The sequence below is a fragment of the Panthera leo genome, chromosome A2 (assembly GCF_018350215.1).
Source record: "Panthera leo isolate Ple1 chromosome A2, P.leo_Ple1_pat1.1, whole genome shotgun sequence".
NCBI classification, from domain to species: Eukaryota; Metazoa; Chordata; class Mammalia; order Carnivora; family Felidae; genus Panthera; species Panthera leo.
The window spans coordinates 134065539-134089355 of record NC_056680.1 but is presented as its reverse complement, the minus strand read 5'-3'; the positions used below and the strand labels follow the sequence as shown (position 1 = coordinate 134089355).

General features: G+C 39.6%; 1 protein-coding gene across 13 annotated transcripts in view; it reads right to left on the bottom strand.

The window, feature by feature from the left end:
* ST7 (suppression of tumorigenicity 7) overlaps positions 1-23817 on the bottom strand; it is a 248100-nt gene that overhangs the window by 56092 nt on the left and 168191 nt on the right. For all 13 annotated transcript variants that reach the window (XM_042922747.1, XM_042922752.1, XM_042922842.1 and 10 more), the window contains one exon: positions 3851-3965. In XM_042922747.1, the coding sequence (XP_042778681.1) occupies positions 3851-3965 (115 nt within the window). The remainder of the gene's footprint in view (positions 1-3850; positions 3966-23817) is intronic.

Genomic DNA, 23817 nt, shown 5'->3' with positions numbered 1-23817 from the left:
AAGACTCTTTGGCATCACTGAAATTCTGCACCATGGCTCCAGCCCACTTAATTCATGCCTTTCTAAAAGTAGTGAGAGGAGCAGAGCAAGTCATTTCAGCAAAGCTTACATTTATGAAAAACACATGGGCTTTTAGAGCCAGAGAGACCTGGATTTGAATTCCAGTTCTGCAGTTTTCAAAGAATGTGATCTTGAAAGTTACTTAAATCCACAAGCCTCAGTTTCTGCATCTGCTAACATGGAATAACTACCTCCTTGCAGGTTATTGAGGGCTATAGGTAATGTGCATGATGTTATAGGTAACATTATTATTATATTAGAGGAACGTGTATAATGTGCTTGGCACATTGTAAGTTCTCAGTAAACTATAGCTAATAATAACAATAATAAGAGTGGTGTTAATAAAAAATAAAAATAAAAAATACTGCCAACAGCAGAGACAGTGGAAGCAAGATGGCTAAGACCAAGGGCCTAGAGTCAGACCACCTCTTTTTATCCTGGATTTCCTTTCTTCATGAAATTCATATCTTACTGAACAAAGACTGACCTCAGTTTATCTCTTTTCTCTCACCATATATCATCTCCATGGCTTTACTTTAACGTCTTGGGCTCTGCATCTGAACAAGTTACTTAACTTCTCTCTGTTCCAGTTACCACAGCTATAAAATGGGGCTAATAATAGTATCTACCTCCTATGCTTGTGGTAAGAATAAATGAGTTTATCTGCATAGGGCTTAGAATCATGTCTGACCCTGACACAATGTAAGAACTCAATAAATACTAGCTGTTGCCACAGTTATTTTAGTCATTGTATGAAGGACTCTAAGAGCAGGATCAACCACCTGGATAAAAACTGCCCACCCATAATGTGAGTTAGCAAATTGAAAAGAGTACGAAAACTCCTAAGGATAGCAAGACAGCACTTCAGACTAATGGCTGGAATAACATAACATGAGAAGATATCTAAAGGGCAGAATCAAAATTAGACGGCAGATTACAGAGAGGTATGACCAAGTAACCGGTAATCCTCCGAGGGATCCATGTGCTTCACTGCAAATGGAGTTTGTGAATGTCACTTTTAAAACTCAGAGGCAAAAAAAATTGTTTTAAAGATGAAGAACAAAAAGACTGAAGCAAAGGGATACACGTTACCTTTCTCCTTTCTTCGAACGTGTTGGTTTCCCCTCGCACCTTGCCATACTTCTAAATCCTTTCGCAAAGGTCAGAACAGCAGTACAAACCCCACTATGTCATAACTTCCCAACGCACTCTTTAAAAAATTCGGCCACTGAGCAAAAGTAATAAAGAAGGACTGTACCCATAAACCATCCAAGAAACAACTACCCAACAAGAGCATTCCAACTTGCAAAGATAACATATAATCCTATTGCTCTGGGTGTGGCTCTGTGAACAGGCATGGAGAGGCTGGGATTCAAAGTGCTGTCTCCAGCATCTCATAGATTAGACTGATGACATCTGAACCAGGGCAAAGAACAGGGCGCCCCTAACTGCTGTCTGTACTCCAAGCCCTCTAAAGCACCCACACCTTGTACAGGGCCAGAAAATGAGGCAACAATTCAGTCAAGATCCTCTGGGTCTCCTGGAAAAGCAGGAGGGATGAACTTGAAACAGCCCATTTTATGGTATGGGGTGAGGAACAAGAGGCATGTTTTTTAAAAGTCTTGTGTGGTTGCGGCTCGTTCTACAAGAACAGTAACTTCAGCAGCCACTTCATTATATTTCTACTGTAAATGACTGAGGCCTGAGCCAAGTCCGCACCAAAACACCCTCCAGAATTCAGTCGGGGTTAGGTCATCTGCAGTCTATTGACAACTGCTGAACTCAAAACCCCTAACAAGGCATCTCAGCAACAGTATGTGTCCTGCCACTAATGAGGCTCTTTTTCCATGAATAATGAATAAGAACATCATGTCTGTTGCCAGGTACACAACATAAACAAAGCTCAACACAAGGGCCCTGGTATGGTGAGTTTGTCCATTTGCAACAAAGGAATTTTGCAAAGCGTGAGCCAAGTTTTAGTGGAGGGTGGGACGGGCTGTTGTAACAAATAATGTGAACATATGTTATCAGAATCTAATAAATCAGCATTTGGTTGGTGTGGAACAGAGGCTGTGCAACGGGATAGACAGAGATGACAGAAAGCTCCAAATGAGTTCATTTCTCTATTTTACAATCGGTCTTATAACACAAAGCTGATGATTTCTGTAACGAACTGAGATCGTCATGAAAGGAGCCTTATGGGATTTGAGATATCAAAGGCTTTACCAGTTACATCTTTTTTTTCTTAAGCCTTGGTGTACCAGGTTGAGCACAGGTCAGCACTAGGGATGAGAGCACTGAACCCTTGCTATGGCATTGATGGCTACAGGGTAGGATCTAAAAAAGGTGCATGGCCACATGAACCCAGTGCATGGTACTGGGTTCCTTTTATACCGAAAGACCCTCAATGTATGAGCATTTTGCCTATAAGCTAGTCTTATGGCTTAGATTCCCAAGGTCAGACAAATAGTGAGATTCCAGCAAATAAACAGAGAACAAAAGTGAGCTGACATGAAGGCCAAACAGTTTTTATTTTGTTTACTATAAAGTATGCCACAAATACTTTTCTGTCTTTCTAAAATCAGTTCCATACTAGGTAGCATGTATCTTGTTACACAGGGTGCTTATGTTCACACAGGCCAAGTAATGCCATCACTGGCTGAGGGCTTATAGTTTCCATTGATTTGAGCAAGAATTAACAACAAAACAAAACTAAAACAGTCTCCCAATGCTCAGTTTCCCCAACTGTAGGAGAGGACAACTCCAACCTACTTCAGAGATTCCTTATGAAGAACTGTATTAAAATAAAATGGCTTGTTCTATTTGTTTGAGGAGTTCCTGGGAAGTTAGATTTGAATGGTTCTTTAAATGCACTGAAGATGCTTTACTAAGGAAAAGAATATTTCATAAAGCAAAAAATTAGTTTGTGACAAAAGTAATCACTCCCTAATGTCCATTTTATAAGCAAACATGTTTATTTTGGGGAGAGAGTTAATTAAATAAGGTAGAATGGCATAAAATTCCGCAGAGATTCCAGTAGCTAGGTCATGGCAGGTAATTATGTGGGTAATTCTTTTGCAATTAATCAATTAGTGAATTCACAGACAATGGCAATATTAACACAAGAGTTTGGAAATCTTTGAGATGTGTCAGTTTATTAATAACAGGCAAAATGGAATAACCTCACGGGTAAGTAACCTAGACGGTGAAGGGATTTCAAAGCCCTTCACGTGAAGAGATGGGGGGTATTCTGCTAATGAGGAGAAGACCTGGGATGAAGGGCACATTATTTTATCTTTAAATATTTACTAAGCTATCATAAGGGCTGCAGTAAGGGCCACTAGCTGTTCTATATTGCTTCAAAGGATCAACATGACCAACAGGGAGTGGTCACAGTCACCTGATGTGGGGTCGCAGCAAGGACTCGAACAGTCAGGGCTGTCCTAACAGGATCTGTGTTGCCTGCAGAGATTCTGAGTGATTCCTGACCATGGAGGCAATAAAGCAGAGCATGCATAGCTCTTGTTGATGGGAAGAGTACAAGGGGAACCTACTGGGAGGGAAGGAGAGGAATGTAGCACAGGCCACATGACATTTCTGGCCCCCACTAAAAACCAACCATTAAACTCTAAGATTTTTAAAAATGCCATCATAAAACTGTAGGTGAAAACTCTGTAAGTGGATAGTTATCAAAGTGCTGTACTATTTGAAATGGTCTTTCCAATCCAATCATTGAAATACATCAAGAAAAGAAAAATCCTCAAGTAGATGAAAATAACCAAGGACTCACCATCATACTTTGCTAAGACTGCCTGAACATCAGCATATGCTTGTAGCTCCAGAAGTGCTTCTAGAAGGTTTTCATGGATGTTGAACATGCTCAGCAAGGGGAACTCCTTCATCAACTAGGAAAGAAGAAATCAAGGATGATTAATATAGATTTCCTATTTTCTAAAAGTACAATGAGTACCAAATTGTAATATATTTAGGATAAAAAAATATAATTTTAGAAGTATAGGTAATACTGAATTATAAGTATTCATACCAATTATTATTTTGTAAAGCATTAGATGCTCAAATCTTTTCCTGCTATTTTAGGAAAATGGCAGCTTTGAATTGGTAAGAACCCTAAGGTGGAAGAGAATCCATAAGTGAGGGGGTCTCATAAAAATGGAGGAAGACGCTTAGCAGTGGTGCTCAGTAATGTTAGAATATGATAGATGCAAATTAGGCAAAGATTGAACACTATCTCATGGGCATTAATAGGTTAACTTTGGTAAGAGAAGTTTGGATGAAAACCAGAGAACAGAAGGGTAAGCAAGCAAGCACTATTCCCTGGAGCAGCCTGGTGACAAAGTTAAGGAGAAAAAGCAGGAAAATAACTAGAAGGCGATACGGGTTGAGAAAATGTGCAGGTAGTTGTAGAGAGTAGCAGAAAGGATTGCTGTTCAGGAGTTCCTGCTGGTGGCCTCAAGAAAACAGGAGTCAAGATCATTTTCCAAAACTGAGGGAATAGTTTTGGCAGGGAGGAAATTTGAAGATGGGGGTGACAGTGTAGAACAGCCAGAAAGGGATTTGTAGGATTGCTCAGGCCATCTCAAGGGCTTAACAAATTGGGGACCATGAATTCACAACTACAACTGGCATCCTTGTCAAGTTTTAGTTAACAGTGCTCACCAGCCCAGGTACAATAGCAAAGATGTCAAATAGTGAGGTTGAGGCTGGGCAGAATGGACTAGATTCAGTAAAAAGTCACAGAGCAAGAAGAGTTGTCTAGAATTAGGAAAGAATGATTAACGCAATGGCCTAAAGGTTCTAGACAGGATGGGGAGGAAGAGTGGTCCAAAGGGAGGCAAGGGATATAATAATGAACTTCACTAGAAAGCAAACAAAGAAGAAAGGGCCAAGAATTTCAGATAAAATCTTATCTTACAGAAAGATAACCAGGTTCTTTATACAGCAAAATCATATGCATATATGGTATGTGTATGTACATATGCACTGATGTATATGTACATGTATATATCCTTTATTTAATATTTTATATGGATAACTGTTTTCTATTATAAAACAATGCCCTCTTTTCTTGATGCCAACATCTTTAAAGCAATTGTGCTGAGAGAAATAATACTCAAAAAATGGCTAACTCACTGTTAAGAAACCAGTGGATACGTTGCCTTGACTATCCACTTCTTCCTATATTAGAAACATTTGCCATATTTTGTTTTTTAGAGCCAAGAATCATTTAGCATATCTATAAAAATAAATAATTTTCTGCAGTCCCAAAGAGCATCATATTACCAATGAAAAACACCTATCAAAATGATTATGTGTTCGGTAAGACTATCTGAACCCCCTAGAGACAGCCTGCAGTATTTTCACTGCAAGTAAAGGAAGTGAATAAGACTATACCACACATTGTCAATGTTCTGTAACCAATAAAAGTATTTCTTGTTCTGGTTCACTTTGATTCTGGTTGACATCACTCTTTGATTCCCCCCCCCCCCTTTCTAATTAGGGCTCGTTAGAATTAAAGCTCTCTGTCATTCAGCGTTTGGCAACACAATAAAGACATTCTCTGAACTGCAACATTTAAACATTTGTCATTTTTGACCAATTCTTCAGGTAAGGTCAAACTTCAAGGACTTAAGTCTTATTCTGTAATTTTAAAACCGTAGCAGCAAATAGTAGCACGCTGCAGCTTAGAAACTGAGAGGGAGTCTCGCCAAGACACAGTGAGACCATGTGAGCAAACACAGGAGTCTCAGCCTGTTTCAACAGAACTTGAAGCAGGACACTAGGCGTCTGGGCAGCAGCACTTTCACGGCAAGCTTCGACATGGTACACAACATCCGAAAAAATAATCACCAATAACAGATTTTAAACATGGCAAATGGCAAACATTGGAGAAGTAATCAAAGTCATATGACAATTTGGATTCTAGCTTTCCTTGTTTAACATAAACAAGGAAAAGTGAGCCTTCCGCTGGCTCCACCTCTCTGCAGCTATCACCTTGCTGTCCCCAGCCCCTCACAAGAAGGTCTCTTAGAAAAAAGCCATGCACACTCTGCTTCCTCGGCTCCCTTCTTTCCTCACTGCATAGCTGCACTCTGGCTTCCACCCCACAGCTCCTCGGACTCTGCTCACCCCACATCTACAGGTGACCCACACTGCTCCTGTGGATACTCCCCAGTCTCTTTCCTTGCTTGACCTTGGCAACGTTTGACAGTTTGATGACTTTTCCCTTAGAACTCTTTTCTCTCTTGGCTTCCTCAACACCATTCTCTTCTGGATTTCTCCATACTTATCCCCTCACTCTTTCTCTAGTTTCCCCCTTGCCTCCTACATAGGAGTAAGTAGTCTCCCCAGTTATATCCAGTACTCTTCTCATAAACACCCTGATATCCAGGATTGCTCTTGTGTCCAATAGAGCAATCCTGTGTCCAATGTCTTGTGTCCAATGTCTTGTGTCCAATGTCTCTGTCTCAATACAGGCACTATTGTGAAGATGGCTCCCACATTCTCACATCCTGCTCTGACCTCCTCCTAAGCTATTAAATCCATTCATAAACTATCTCCCTAACAGTTTTGCCTGACGTATCTAACACTGTGCTCATAAATTCTTCTTCCCCAAACCAACCCTTCAAACCTATTCTCTCTTCAATAGGTATTCCTCTCTCAGAGAAAAGAACCATTAACTCCTGTTACTCTCTTTGCCCTACCAACTACAGCCATCTTAGAGGTCCCTAAACCCATGAACTACTATGTACAAAATGCTGATAGCTTTCATCAAGTTCCTAGAAAGTTGTTATACAACCAGCAAACAAGCAAACACCTTAAGAATCTTACCATGTGCTCTTTTCTCTGACCTTGTTGCCAATAACTTAGTTTATACTCTTATATTATATATGGGCTAAATTGCTCAAATAGCATCTTTTTTGTTCTTGCCTCTCTGGATCACCTCTTTCCAATCCACCCTTCACACTGCTGTCATAATGGCTTTTCAAATATACACACTTAAGTCCACCACACTCCTGTTTTGAAGAGGCAACCACTGACATGGCCCCAAGGAACTAGGCAGATGTGAATACATATTTACAAACAAGGCTATTTATCACAACATCATTTATAATACTGAAAAATGCAAGCAACTTAATTTAACCCATTGTGAGGCATTCAAGTATAAAAAGACACAGTCATCTTTTATGCTATTAAGTATCAACATTGGAGGTTAAATTCTCAAATAATTTTTAATGACATGGCCTAGGAAATGCTGACACACAATGTTACAATTTAAAAAGTGGATACAAACTATATTTTGCAATAAGATCATGCTTTTCTTCTCTATCTATGCATGCACAGAACCACACTTGGTTAGAAATACACCAAAATGTTTTAACAATTGTTATTTATTATTAGTGAGATTAAAGATGATTTTTATTTCTTCCTTCATATTTTCCATATGTTCTAATATATTTAAAAGGAGTATATGTATGTTCTATAAATTAGGGAGGAAAAATTATTATTTTTAAAAATATTTCCACTTATTTTTTTTTAATTTTTTTAAAACATTTATTTATTTTTGAGACAGAGAGAGACAGAGCTTGAATGGGGGAGGGTCAGAGAGAGAGGGAGACACAGGATCTGAAACAGGCTCCGGGCTCCAAGCCCTCAGCACAGAGCCCAACGTGGGGCTCGAACCCACGGACGGCGAGATCATGACCTGAGCTGAAGTCGGACGCTTAACCAACTGAGCCACCCAGGCGCCCCATTTCCACTTATTTTTTTAAAAAATTTTTTTAACGTTTATTTATTTTTGAGACAGAGAGAGACAGAGCATGAACGGGGGAGGGTCAGAGAGAGAGGGAGACAGAGAATCGGAAGCAGGCTCCAGGCTCTGAGCTGTCAGCACAGAGCCCGATGCGGGGCTTGAACTCACGGACCGCGAGATCATGACCTGAGCCGGAGTCGGACGCTCAGCCGCCTGAGCCACCCAGGCGCCCCTCATTTCCACTTATTTTTGAGAGAGCACAAGAAGGGGAGAGGCAGAGAAGTGGGATGGAGGATCTGAAGTGGGCTCTGTGCTAACAGCAGTGAGCCTGATGTGGGGCTTGAACTCACAAATCGTGAGATAATGACCTAAGCTGAATTCAGACGCTCAACCAAGCCACCCAGGTGTCCCCAGGAAAAATTATTTCTAAGAGTACCTACTTCTCTGTTAAAAAAAAATGAAATCTTGCCATTTGCAACAACATGGATGTATCTACAGAATATAACGTTAAGTGAAGTAAGTCAGAGAAAAACAAATACCATATGATTTCACTCATATCTCGAATTTAAGAAACAAAACAAATGAACAACGGAAAAAAAGAGACAAACCAAATATAGACTCTTAACTACAGAGAACAAATTGATGGTTACCAGAGGGAAGGTGATGAGGGGAATGGGTGAAATAGATGAAAGTATTTGGGATGAACCCTGGGTGTCATATGTAAGAAGTGAATCACTGGGTTCTACTCCTGAAGCCATGACAACACTGTATGTTAACTAACTTGAATTTAAATTTAAAAATAAGAGTACACTTATCATGATGAGCACTGCGTAATGTACAGAATTGTTGAATCCCTATATTGTACACCTGAAAATAATATAAAACTGTATGTTAATTATACTGGAATTAAAATTTCAAATATAAATTAGAGAAGAAAATGCAAAAAAAGAATACTGACTTCTAATATAAAAAAAATGAAAAAACAAGTAATTCACTCTGAAAATGAGCAGAGAACACGAACATAAATTGTCCAACGGAGACATACAGAGAGCCAACAGGCACAAGGAAAAGATGCTCAACATCACTAATCATCAGGGAAATATAAATCAAGACCAGCATGAGATATCACCTCATATCTATCAGATTAGCTATTATCAAAAAGACAAAAACCAACATGTTTTGGCGAAGGTGTGGAAAAAAAGGAACCCTTGTGTTCTGTTGGTGGGAATATAAATTGGTGCAACCACTGTGGAAAAACACAGTATGGAAAAAACTAAAAATAGACCTACCATTCCATCCAGCAATTCTACTTCTGGGTATTTATCTGAAGAAGATGAAAATACCAACCCAAAGTTCATTGCAGCATTATTTATAATAGCTAAGATATGGAAGCAACCCAGTGTACATCATTAAATGAATGGAAAAAGAAGATGTGTTAGAGGCACCTGGGTGGCTCAGTCCATTGAGTGTCCGACTTAAGCTCAGGTCATGATCTCACCGTTCGTGGGTTTGAGCTCTGTGTCGGGCTCTGTACTGACAGTGGAGTACAATGCCCTTCCTCCACTAGCACGCTCTCTCGCTCTCTCTCTCTCTCTCTCTCTCTCTCAAAATAAATAAATGCACCTAAAAAATTGTGGTATTATATGCAATGGAATATTACTCAGCCACAAAAAGAATGAAATCCTACCATTTGCAATAACGTGGATGGACTTAGAGAATGTTATGCTAAGTGAAATAAGTGAATCAGAGAAAGACAAATATTCTATGATCTCACTTACATGTGGAATCTAAAAAACAAAACAAATGAACAAACAAAACAAAACAGAAACAGACTCACAGATACAGGAAACAATCTGTTGGTTACCAGAGCAGGGAAAGGTTGGGGGTGGGAGGAAAAGGGGCAGGGGATTAAGAGGTACAAACGTCCAGTTATAAAATAAATAAGTCATGGGGGTGTAATGTGAGGCACAGGCAGCAGAGTCAATAACATTGTGATAACTCTGATGACAGAGGGTAACTAGACTTACCATGGGGATTACTTCATTCAGTATAAAAAGACTGAATCACTATAATATACACCTGAGATTAACAGGGTATTATATGTCATTTATACTGCAATTAAAAATATATTGGTTTCTCATCAAATTCAGAATATAAAATCCCTAGCATGGCACACACAGCTCCTCATGACCAGTCTCTGTCCACTGTGCCAGCTCGCCACGAACAGCTTTTAGTTCCTTAAATAGGTCACATTTATTCTCATTTCTATCTCCATGCTCACCCTGTGTGAAGTGCTTTCCATTCTGCCTCCTTGATCAATCTGGACAGCTCCTCAACTTCCAGGAACCCTTACCTGCCCTTTGACTCCTTACCTCTTATCTGCCTGGTGAAGCACCCCTGCCCCCAAATTCCAGAGTCCTTGTCACAATGATCTATATCTTCCCCATGAGCCAGGAAAGAGTGTGAGAGTAGAAATTTTGGCTTATCACTAGATTCCTGGTTACTGACTGGCCCATCGTAGGTGTTCCACACATATTTCATGAATGGAATGCTTTCTAAAGGCTTTTAAAAGTTATCTCTACCTTTGGTGTATATATTATACGTGTGCTGCAACAGGCCTACTTCAGGCCCTCAGGTTATATATCCCTGAACATGTTCCTCTACCATCAAAAATCTTCCAATGATTTTATCTACACCTTAGAAAAAGTATAGTTAGAACCCATAAGCTTTGACTCAATGTAATGAAAACCTGTCTTAGAGTATGAAAATGTATGAAAATGGAACAGATGGCCTAGAGAAGTCTTCATCACTGGAGCTGTTCATACACAGAGGCCAGTCACTGGACAGAGATGCTCAAGAAAAGACACAAGACCTTTCAAATCTTGTAATTTGTAAAAGTTACAGAAGTTACAAAAGTTACTTGTTAAAGTCCCCAGCTCCTAAGCATAACTTTCAGACCCTCCCTCAGCTCAGTGCCAGATGTATCTTGCCTCTTCTGTCTTGTACAGGATTAAACTCTAGCCTTGTCAGACCAGACTATTATACACCATTCCCAGCATTCTTTCTACAGTTACTAGCCACTGTGTTTTTGCTCAAACTGTTCTCACCACCTGGAATACCTTTTCCCATCATTTACAAGGCAGCCTGTCAAAATCACCCCACCCTCCAAAGCCCAGATCAAATGCCACCTCCTAAAGTCACAGCATCATAGAAAGTGAGAGCCAGAAGAGCCCATGGAGATCATCCAAACACCCTCCTCAGTTTACAGATGAGTTCCCTCCCACCCCCGCCCCACCAAAAAACAATGAAGGCTGCAAATTTAAGTGATTCAGCCAAACTTAGTGCTGGGACTATGATTCAAACCCAGTCATCAGTACTGATTCCAAATTTCAACACATCAGAACCCTAGTCTCTGGCCTGCCAAGCCCAGGACAACTACACCATTTTGCTTAGGCTTCTCTGCTACAACACTTACCTACCTGCTTTGTTCTGTGCTTACATGCATGTATGAAGACAGCTGTATTACAGAGGAAAGAGCCCCATATGTGGAGTTGTTCCTGAATTTAAAACTCACTCTTTTCTATTACTTACTACCCAAGTGACATTGCACAAACTACTTACCCTCTCTGAGCCTTGGTTTCCTCATCGCCTGGGTCTAGGCTCATATGGCATCTTCTCAGATGTTCTCTACCACTCTATCTAATGTCCTCATCCCACTCACATCACCTTTTTCCACTGATTCTATCACAGTCTAAAATCATCTTACTTATTTGTTTATGTGGCTGAATATTAAATCACTTAAAAAGCCAAACAAAAAAGTAAATAGATTGATAATAGGTAATACTATTATTACAGGGGTCAGTAGATTTTTTTTTTCTGTGAAAAGCCAAAGAGTAAATATCTTCGGCTTTGTGAGCCGTATTGTCTCTTGCAACTCTCAATTCTGACACTGTAGCGTGAAAGCAGCAGTAAGCAGTTACTTACAAAACCAGGCAGGAGACCAGATCTGGCCCTCAGGCTCTAATTTGCGAACTCCTGGTTAACGGGAATAAATTAGAAAAAGTAAAAGGTCTTCATAAGAAGAGTTTCATAGTGATATTACATTTGAAAAACGTAACATCTCTTACAGACAACTGATTTGGCAGACTGTAATAAAATAAAAAAATAAGAAAGGCCTACCCTATAACCCAATTCTTATGCTTCCATCTCTGTTTCCTAAAAATCATTCACATGAGTTTCTGCACAGTTACATTCTGTGATATTCACACAGGATGGGGAGCACTGTCATAAACAGCGGAATGGACAGATCAAGTGGGGTATCTACATATGACAGAATGCTTTCGGCAGGCAAAAGGAGTGAATTAAGCCTAATATATCTCAATGTAGAAAAATATCAAGCAATTTTAAGAAATACTCTGTAGAGAAATACGCTGTAGAATATAGCATCTAATTAAATATTTAAATGCATACAATTCTACATATCATTTATATGGGTATGCATTATGGATATGTAAGGAAAGCAAACTGGAAAAGTTGCTGGTGCCTCAGGGGAGGTAAATGGTGTGAGTGGTGGTCACATGGGGGCTACAGCTTTATACTGTTTTATTTCTTTCAGAAAGGAAGGAGAACAAAGACGACAGATTTTTTTTTAATGTTTATTTATTTATTTTTGAGGGGGTGGGGAAGAGAGAGAGGAGACAGAGGATCTGAAGCAGACTCTGTACTGACAGCAGAACCGGGAGATCATGACCTGAGCCTAAGTCAGACATTTAACCTACTAAGCCACCCAAGCGCCTCAAAGATGACAGAATTTTTAATTAATGTATTACTATTTACTATTACTTAAAATTAATTCAGGGCAGTGATACTGTTTTTATTATTGTCTGTGTGTGTGTGTGTGTGTGTGTGTGTATGCACACATATATTTTAAAGTTGCTTCCTCAAACACAGGAAATTCATTAGCTGTCCTTTTCACTTGTAATTCCTCAAGTCAGGAACAGTTCAATTTTCATCAGTTAGACTTTGTTTTCTATTTTCAAACTGTCTTTGAAGCACAATTACTTCTTCCCGTTGGGAGTGACTCTGTAGTTCCTTAAGGTATTGATGTCTGAATAAACAACATTTGGAGAATCTCCTCAAAAAATAATGTGATCTAATAGATTTTAATACACTGTACTTGAGTCCTATAATGATATCAAGATAATAATCCAACTTCAGATAAACCACAGTTTAGAATCCCACTTCTGAAATCTCCTCCACCTGAATTGCAAAGTAGGTCCACAGACAGATGTGGTGTGAAGAATATTATTTCACCTTGAAGGATGCTTCAGAATTAAACCGACTGTAAGGTAAGTTACTTGCCTCTCTAACCCTTAGCATTGGAGGAGGGGGTGGGCTTAGACTTAGATGAGACTACTTTGTAAGAAAACTCTTCTGTCATAAAAGTTCCTCTTGCTTCTTCTCCAGAGCCACAAAGGCTCCCATGGCACTTGTATTCAAAATAAAAGAGAAGGCACTGGATAAGCAGTGGGGCTGCTGGAAAGGGTTCATCACGGGAGAGGTAGCACATTACATAAGTTAAGAGCACCACCGCCTTTGGAATCAGGTCTGGGTTCCCATCCAGGGACAGTGGGGCTTCTGAGCACCAAGTGAGCTGATTTTTCTCACCTGCAAGAGCAGGATAACACCTGGCTCACAGTGCACCCAGACACAATATGGGAGCTTGACAAATGAGAGCCATTATCCTTAAATAATGTTTATCCAGGTATACTGCATTTTCAAAGTGCTGTTTGTTTTGCTATGAGTGACTAGTTTTGTTCTTGGTTTTAGCTGTCCAATACAGCATATCTCAATTTATTTCATTTTAAAATACCGTACAAAAAGTGTTTTGGTGGTATAATTAGCCTTTATATTAAGAAACTTGAAGAATGAAGATATATGATAAATACAAGGCCTGTTTTCTATAAGCTAAGTCATTCTAAATAAATCTTTAAACTCACTCACTATCTAGCATAGCTCTGTTTATTTACTGCCAGCTATCTTCTCCATGCTGGTAATTGCTTTCTCCTGGCAGTCAGAAATTTATATGCCCTGTTTTGCCCAAATATTGCAGTTCACGTGCAATGAAAACACTAACTCTCCTATGAGTCTTCTAATACCTATGGGGAAGAACATGGGATGGGCCAAGGATAGAATTTCAGTTTCAATTTTACATCATCTGGCTATTGTCAGTTCAAGTTTATTTCAGTGGAAGAATCTGAGGCACTTCTGAGGTTAACATTTATGAGCTCAAATAGGAAAAAAAAGGAGAGTTAATTCACTGGATTTGAAATACTCTATGGACATAATTTAGAACTACAGTCTGTATGCTTTTTCTCAGCTGACTTACAGGATGAAAACAACAGTTTAAACCTTTCAAGTTTGATTTGTATCTATTTAAACATTTTATTAGTTTAGCTATCCATGCATTGTTCTACTAGTGAAAAAAGCAATGTGAAAATTCTTACATATTTTAAGACAGGGGTAATTAAAAGAGATCCTCAACCAGATTCCTACTGAGGTCAATGCAAGCTTGGCTTAATTAAAGTTTATAGAATTTGGCCTGTATTATATTCAAACAGCAGATACTATTTTGTTATATTTGCAAGTTTGACATTATTTAATTATAGTTTCAAATAAAGGCATAAACATAAAATAGAAAAGACACTCTGTATTGCATGGTTATTATTTTGTCAGTGATTTTTACTGATACTAAGGGCCATGAAAAGAAAGATGGAATTGTTTACCAGAGTCCTGGGAGATTCATGAGCGTTCCATTTACACAGACCACTATAAAATGCAATGGTCTGAGGCTTAAACATACATTAATAAGAAAATGTCATTTTCAGAGCTAATCTAAAGGAAAATATTAAGCTGTATCTATTGAAAAATGACATGATCAATACATGACCTGTCTGGACAATTAAATCACCAGTTAACTAGTTCTTCATGGAACTGAGCACATGATGTAAAATATACCCATCATCACTGATACCTGAAGAGAGAAATACCAGTGGTAGGCATGATGGCAAATCATCTGATGACAGTTCTATAATGATTCAAAGGGCTGGAAGGTTACCTAAATAATTACCTTTCTCATCAAAATTGCACTCCACACATTCCCGAAAGTGAAATCTTCCTTAAATTTTCTAGTGACTAAGACAAGCTTTACGTTTATGCAGATCCTAACAAAAATATTTTCAGTATAAAATGCCCTCTTCTATTTGTTCCTCAATCAAATAAGGATAAAACAAGCATGGTCAGAATTTAGAAATCTTCTTCAAGAAGATTCTCTTCTTGGGACGCTTGGGTGGCTCAGCGGCTCAGTTGCTTAAGCATCTGACTTCGGCTCAGGTCATGATCTCATGGTGTGTGAGTTCTAGTCCTACATTGGGTGAGAATGAGCCCCGCTTCAGGTGAGCTCAAGTCCCGTGACCAGTGAATGTGAGCCTCTCTTCGGGTGAGACCTACTTCTCTCTCCCCCTTCTCTCTCGCCCTCCCACCCCACCCCTCCTGGGATTCTCTCTCTCTCTCTGCCCCTTGCTCACTTGTGCCCCCCCCCTCAAAAAATAAATAATACATAAAAGCAAGGGTCTGATAGTACCATTGTATTATCTATGTCATCATGTGTGTGTAAAATTTCCCTACTCTAAACTCATAGTAAACTGTAGTTTCAAGAACAGCAAGGGTGAAGTTGGAGACAAGGGCAGGGAAGAAGTCAGCCCCATCCTGTTTTAGGGAAAAGAATAATTTGTACGCTCCTCAAAACTGACAGGTAACACTTTGAGTAAAACATTTTCTTTATCATCTTAAACAGCTTCAAATAGGGCTTTGCCCTGGCCTTGAGATCATGAACAAATCCGAACAATGTGATGCATATTTCAAATGGCTTGGAAGCAGGCCCAGTAACGGAAAACAGGATGATAAGCATCCTTCCCTCTGTGATGACATGGCATTGCTCTCCTGTTCCAGGAGTGGCCTCAACGAACAACTAAACATACCGGCCAACAATTACTGCCAGAAAGGCCTTTTTATGCCAAAACCACAATAACTGTGTTTGGCACACACCCTTCCACGTTCACAGGGGTAATGGTAAATAACTCTATTCAGGAGATTAACTCATTTGGTTATCTGGGGCACAGCTAACAAATACTCGCCCGAGCAGGCATCTCATGACATGGTCATGCTGGAAGTTAAGAATTAGGAAAGATTCTTTTATAAAGCAACAGGCGGGAGGTCAGCACCTCAACCTTTGACATAAACCCCCACACTGCTCTGTCATCACTTTGCCTTCCAGTGTTCCTTTTCCTCCCAGGTCTTTCCACTCTACCCTGCTGGAGCCTGAGGCCATGATATACAAATTCCCCGATGTACCCATGAACCATTTACACAACACGAGCCTGAGCTCACTGTTCCTGTTTCAGCTGTTAATTTGACCCACAAAACTTGTGTCTAGCAGGAAGGATGTAAGACTGGCTTCTCCTCGTTCCCCAAAGCACATCTAACCATTACTGCTCAGCCCTGCCCTTGGGAAGCAGTTCCTGCTCCTCCGAAGCTCATGCCATGATGTTCCAGCACTTGCCGCCATCCTTCAATCCTGTTTTCTACCAGGCAACAGACCCTCAGACACTGAAGATTTGGGCACCTGACTGCATATTCTTACTTTTAACCTCAAGCCCTAGCCTCAGTGGAGATTATTACAGTCCATGTAAAAATCCCATGTACTATCCTAGACTCTCAATTATTTTACTATCTGAAAGCAAAAGACTATCTCTCCACTGCATTAGGTATCTAACCCAAGGCTACCTAGCCAAACTCTAGACCTTGACATCTAGATGTCCATGTCTCATATAAAATATGCAACTCTGACCATAACATACTGATCTCCAGTTATGTTATAGCACTGCTCACACCAACCTTCCTCTTTAATGTTACTAAGACCACCAGTGTCTTATCCTTTTCACTTACTGTCTGTGCTTGTCTTTCTCAGGCCACACCTATTACTCTTAAATTTTGTTCTTCTTTTAGCTTCCATGACATCACACTCCCCTGGTTTTCCTCCTCCCTTTCTTAGTGCTCCATTGGATGTTTCTCCTCTACCTAGCCTGTCAGTGTTAAAAGACCCTGAAGGTCACTTCTTAGCCTTCCTTCTTCTCTGTCTACATCTCTACATACATGATCTCACTCAATACCGTGGCTTTAAATCCTATACATATGTTGAGAATTCCCAAACTCCTCACCTCTGAGTTCCAGACACATATCCAATTGACTTCATGATATTTCCACCTGGAGGTAAATTTAACATGCCAAAACAGACCTCTAACATCTGTTATTCCTCTAGTCGTCTTCCTCTCTGACCATCATCAAGCTGCTCAGGCTAATAACCCATGGACTCATACGTATCACATTTTTTGAGAATACAATTTCTTTCTTTCCACATCCAGTCTGTTCAGCAATTCATTTTTCAGGTAACTACTGAGAAGCTACTATGCACCAGGCACTATTCTATTGGGATACAGTAGTAAACAGATACAAAATTTTTACTTTCCTGAAAGTGACCCTCTAGTGGAGATAGAAATTAAGCAAAAAATAAATAGAGAGAAATGATACATGTGGCAATATATATCGCCATAAGGTAGTAATAGGTTCTAAGGAGATAAACAAGGCAGGGAAGGGGGCTAGAGAATGCTGGCATGGCAAGAAGAAGTAATTTTAAATACACATATCACGGAAGGCAGGGCAAGAAAGGTAGGAAGGTAACAGTTAATAAGAAAGTGAAACAGGTGAGGGAGCAAGTCATGAGAGTGTCTGGAAAAGGAGCATTCCTGGGGAAGATTCCAGCAAGCGTGAAGATCCTGAGGTGAGAATGAGTCAGGCATGTTCAACAAACAGCAAGAAGCCAATGTGGCTGGAGCACAGTGAATCCAGAACAGAAACAAGGGCTAAATTATGTAGGGCCTTGTAGGTCACTTTAGAGTTTAAATTCTGACATAAGAGACTAAGGAAAGGTTTGAAGCCAAAGAATGACATGATCTAATTTATGCCTTACTGGCTCATTCTAGCTGCTCTGTGGAGAGTAGATGCAAGGAGACAAGAGTGAAATCAGGAAGCCAGTTATAAGGTTAATATAGTCCAAGTGTGAGATAATGATGGTTTAGACTAGGGATGGCTGTGGACACAGTAAGAAGTGGTAGGATTCTAAATATATTTTAAAGGTAGAGCCAAAAAATTGGCCATTAGTCAAATCCTGTGGGTTTTGTCCAAATATATCTCAAAATCATCCACTTCTCCATGGCCACTCCTAATTCTAAGCCCTCCCTCATCAGTTCTTTCCTGGACTGCTATTATAACTTACCTGGACTCCCTGCTCCCACCCTCACCCTCCATTTTCAGCAATGTACCCAATAATTTAATAAAAACATCAGTGAGATTATATCCCTCCTCTGTTTCACATATGCTAATGTATTCCCACTGCACTTTATTTCCTGAAAAGCCCTGAAGGACAAAGCTGCCTGCCTTTTCAAGTTCATCTCATTCCAACCTTCCCTTCATTCACCCTGGATTCCTTTTCTTTCTTCTTCTTCTTCTCTTTTTAAATATGTATGTATATATGTATGTATGTATGATTTTGAGAGTGAGAGATAGAGAGCAAGTGAAGGAGGGGCAGAGATAGAAGGGAGAGAAAGAATCCCAAGCAGGCTGTCAGTGCAGAGCCCGACGTGGGAGTCAATCTCATGAACTGTGAGATCATGACCTGAGCTGAAATCAAGAGCTGGATGCTAAACCTACTAAGCCACCCAGACACCCCAACTCCTTTCCATTATTATCCAATTCTTTCCAAACCCAGGGTCTCTGAATTAGCTCTTCCTCTGTAACATCTTCCTCTGCAGCCCCTCCCAGTTACCCTCTTTCATAGCAGACTTTCTAACACTCACCTCAGTCTGTAATTGTCTTTGTCAACCATGTCCCCTCTCCATTATAACTGTTCCATTACAGCTGTAATTGTTGGCTGTCTCGTTCTCCACTATGTACTTAGTGCTTAGAACTGGGTCTAGCACCTTGCAGGCCCTCCATAGGCACTTTTTTAGAAACAATGAATCCATCATCCCTTCTTACCTTCCTTCCCTCCCTCCCCTCTCCCACCTAGAACCCATGGCTCATCATCTTACCACCTCCTTGACAATCCCTCAAGTTCCTGACTTCCTTGTCTGTCCATTTCACTCACCCAGCAATACCTGACATTGAATCAAACCAGACAATTACCAATTCTGTCCCAACATTCAGGCCAAAGAACACAACTGTAAGGTTTGGAGGAACAACTGAAATATAATAATCTCCAACTTCTGAGGGGCTGAAACTGCTCAGTGAACCTCTAGTAAATTTCCCTGGTGACTTCTCTCCCCCATTCTACCACTCTCTCCATGCTCTTAACCCATATCATCCCAATTCACTCTCAGAAGAACATCTTGTCATCTAACTTAATCAAGAAAACAAGAGTCAAAAGGAAGGACCCCCTTCCATTCTTCGGCCCTATCTCTCTACTACAATCCCCATCTGCATCCAGATCTATCTGTGTATCCCTGCCAGCCATGCATGGAATCCCTTCCCTCCTGTTCTCCGGAATTCATCACTGCACACTCCTCAGAACTTCATTCTATCAATGATGCCCTCTCTTTTTATAGATGTTCAATTTCTCCCTTTCTTCTCAGTATTTTCCATCAACATATGAATGTGCTCTGGTCTTCTACTGCTTACATGTTCCATTCTAGGTACAATCTCCTCTTTCTTTTCCTTTTATTTATAAGCTTATTGACAGGGTCATCTCAAGTAGAACATTACCTCACAACGAGGAGACAACGTAATGCAATCTATTATAAACCTTTATATCCCACTGATCTTGCTGTAGCCAAATTACCAACCACCTTTTAAAAGTAAAACATAACAAATATTTTCTCCATGATAAATATTTATTGAATATGTAATGTGTGACAAGCACTGTGCTAAGAATTGTTCTGATCTCATATTCATTTTCCTTTCTTTCTATAGTTTTCGTAATACAATATTCTCCTAGATTTTCTATCTACTTCACTCATCACTTCTTTTCAAGTCTCCTTTGATCAACCTATTCTGCATTTCCCTTCAATTTTTTGTTTGTTTGTTTTCCTTTAAACTTTATTCACTCTTCCCTGGATGACCTCATCCTCATTTACCATTTTAATCACCTTCCATGCTGATCATTCCCAGAACATCCTCCAGTCAAAGTTTCTCTCTGGTGCTCAAGGCCTGTATATCTTACCACCTACTAGATATTCCCATTTCGATGACCCACAGGCACTGTAAAAGTAGCATATCTAAATTCTTCCTGTCCTCCCCACCTCTTTCCCAAACCAGGTACTTATATTATAATCTCAATCCCCATAATGGCGCCATTGTCTCCCCAGTTTCCTAAGCTAGAAGTTCAGAAGTCATCCATGATTTCTCTTGCATGTTCTCTCCCTCACACAACAACCAATGCCCTGAAAGTAAAAACAAAAACAAGAGAAATTTATCCAATAAATCTCCAATTTCTTTCAACTCTACCTCTTTAATCTCTCAAATTGGACCTATAATCCACTGAGGTTGTTCTACCAAGACTCATTAAATTAAAATCAGAGCATTTGGATGTGTGTGTGTCTCTGTTACTGAAGAGAAGGCAAGACTGAAAAAAGAAATCATACCACACAGGATAGCGTTTCTATCTTTGCGAAAGGGACATATATTCAGATGCAGCAGCATAAATTGAACTCTCACTCTTTAGAAAAAGGCCTAAATAAATTTCCGTTTTTGAAATCAGAGCATATTTATTAATACATCAACTCCAAGGCTACTCAAAAAGCCTTTCTGCATCCCACATCACTGTAGTAAAAGAACTCAGGCAAAGAACTTAACCAATTGAGATGAAAAACTAAACAAATATGTCTACCTCCTCTTCCTCCCACAAACCTATTAAAATGACAGGAAAGTGGCACAAAAGGAGACAAATCTATACTTGGATGAAAACAGCAAGGGGGACAGGAGGAATGGCTGGCAGAGCCACCAAACAAGCAATTTTAACAAATTTCTCTAAGACAAACTACAAACAGGACTTGATTCAACCACAGGAGAGAAAGCTAAGGAAGCTGCAGCTCTTCTTCAGAGAGGCTCCCAATTTATAGAGAAGGCAGGGACAGAGAGCAAGAGTGGGTTCCCAGGCAGTAACCGTACATAACTAAACACTTGACCACAGAACAGCTGGGCTGAACAACTCTTCTCACACCTAAGAGTTGAATAGAGATGAAATGCCTGCCTACTCTATAATTAAACATTTGCTAAAGGAACTTAAGGTTTATTCAGGATGGAAAAGAGCTTCTAAGGTAGGAGTTGTAAATTCTCAGTCCTCGTACTTTTGCATTTGGTGGGATGTGCTGTGGGAAGTACTCCTATCTATTCCCACCCAGCCATCTAGTCATCCATCCGTTCATTCAACAAAATCAACTGAGAAGCTATCATGTACCAGAGAACAAAATGAAGTTCCTGCCCTTGTGGAGTTTACTTTCCAGTGGAGGTAGGCAATGTAGACAATAAACAAGTAAACAAGTAAATGAGACTTCAAAAGTGAAAGGGCAATAAAACAATAAGACAGTAATATGATTGAGAACGACAATGTGTGTAACATAACAGTATGAAAATGTGTGTGTGTATGAGAGAGAGAGAGAGAGAGAGAGAGAGACAGGCAGTATGCACAGCGCTCCTACAGCTGGGTATCCCTGAAAGCTCCCCTAAGGTGACATTCTAGCTGAGCCTAAATGACCAGAAGGAGCCAGCCGAGTAGGGATCTGGAGCAGAGTATTCCAGGCAAAGAGAAGGGTCTGTACAAAGTCCCTGAGGAAGGAACAAGCAAACTTGGCATACTCAAAAAGAATCCAATGTGGCTACGGCCTAGTGAGTAAGGAAAAACAGTAGCATAAGCTGAGTTTGGAAGAGTAAGCAGGGAGCAGATCATATAGGACTTTACAAGCTTTGTAAAGAGTTTGCATTTTATTTTAAATGCAACAGTAAATCACCGAAGGCTTTTATGCAAGCAACAACTTCTGATCTGAGTTTTACAATACATCTCACTATGTTCTGCAGAAGGGACTCTACCAGGGCAAGAGCAGAAGCTTGGAGATCAACTGCATAGTTTGGATGAAAGACAATGGTGACCTGAGTGAGGATCACAGCAGTGCAACTGTACCACTGTGTGCACATTTTGGCAGAAAAGCCTACAAGACCTGTACACATTAACTGAATGTGAAAGGTGACACAAAGTGAGGAGTCTAGGGTATCTGGGAACTCTTTCTTACTCTACCTAAGCAGTAAAAATTTCACTGGTGGGAGAGTATAGCAGGGTGCCCTACTAGAGACTAAGCTCATATTTAAAGGGCTCAATGAGACTCAGGTCTCAGAAAGTGCTGTTGTGCATCAATGGACTCTTGAGTCACAAAAGTAGTGTCTCCTGGCCCATGTTGAGGGAGAAAGCCATCAGGGTATATGCTCTTAATAAGTAGGACAGACAACTGTCCAGGAAGGAGATATATTTAATATTTTTTTAATCGATTATTAAAAAGGGAAACCCAGGAAGCCTCTCTGATCATCACACACACTGCTGGCTTTGTTGCCTCTATGGTTTCTGTTCCTGCTATCCCAGATCAGCCAATATTGTCTGTTTCCAGTGATTATCTCTCTGTTCACCCTAGAATTCAACAGCTTCACAGGCTCCTGGTCCAACCAAACCAAAGGAGACTCAGATATCAGTGCTTCCTGTACATCTCACAGAACAAAGAGCTGCATACGAATTTCCTTGGTTGCTATGTGAGTCTACAGAGGGGACAGTCATAGGCTCAGTTAAGTGTATCACTGGGAAGAAAATAATAGATATTGGTAAGCTTAATAACTAATCAAGAAACATAAATATAAGTATGGATCTTAGTTAGTAGAGACCACAAAAAGAAAGAAATAAAATTTTTAAATGGTTAGCCAGCAGATCAGTTCAGTGGAAGAAAGGAAGAAAGTATGACAGATAAAAAACATGAAAAACAGCAAAAATGACTCTAAACAAAATAATGACAATGAACTCAAATAGGAAAAATATACCAACCAAAAGTACAAAACTCTACAACTGATAAAGACAATATGTGGCAAAAATTTTATAGATCCCATTGGCCTATCAAAAAGTCACAGAAAATTTAATTATAAAATTTGGAACTAAATATATCAAGCAAATATGAATCCATATAAGCTAGAGCATTCCATTTTAATACAAGTTAAGAGAAAATCTGGGCAGGAGAAAAAAAAGATACAAAGGAAGGGCACTATATACTTTTAATGATGTATCAGTAAGACAGAATAATCAACAACATAAATGCATCTAACAACAGTCTCAAAATATATAGAGCAACAATTAACTAAGCATGGGGAGAAAAAGCAAATAAATTTTAAAAGCTGGTGAATATTCTATCATATTCCTCTCTGAAACTCATAGAGCAAGCAGAAAAAATAAGCTAAGATACATAAGATTTGAATAACATGGTTAATAAGATCAAATTAGTAAACACATAGACTTTTATAAACAATGGAGAACATATTCCCTTCAAACACAGATATAACAATTATAAAAATGGACTATGTACTAGGCCTTAAAGCAAACATCCATAAATTCTCCCCAAATCAGTATCATATGATCTATGTTCTCTAAGCATAACATAAAAAAATTATAAATCAATGACAAGGACTAAAAACATACAATATGGGATAAGATGAAATAATAAGGGAATTCAGGAATACTTAGAATTAATGGAGTTAAGTGTTCAACTTTAGAAAATTTGTAAAAAGGCAATGAACACAGAGATGAAGGAGGGAAGAAAAAGAAAAGAAACAAAATAATACAAATA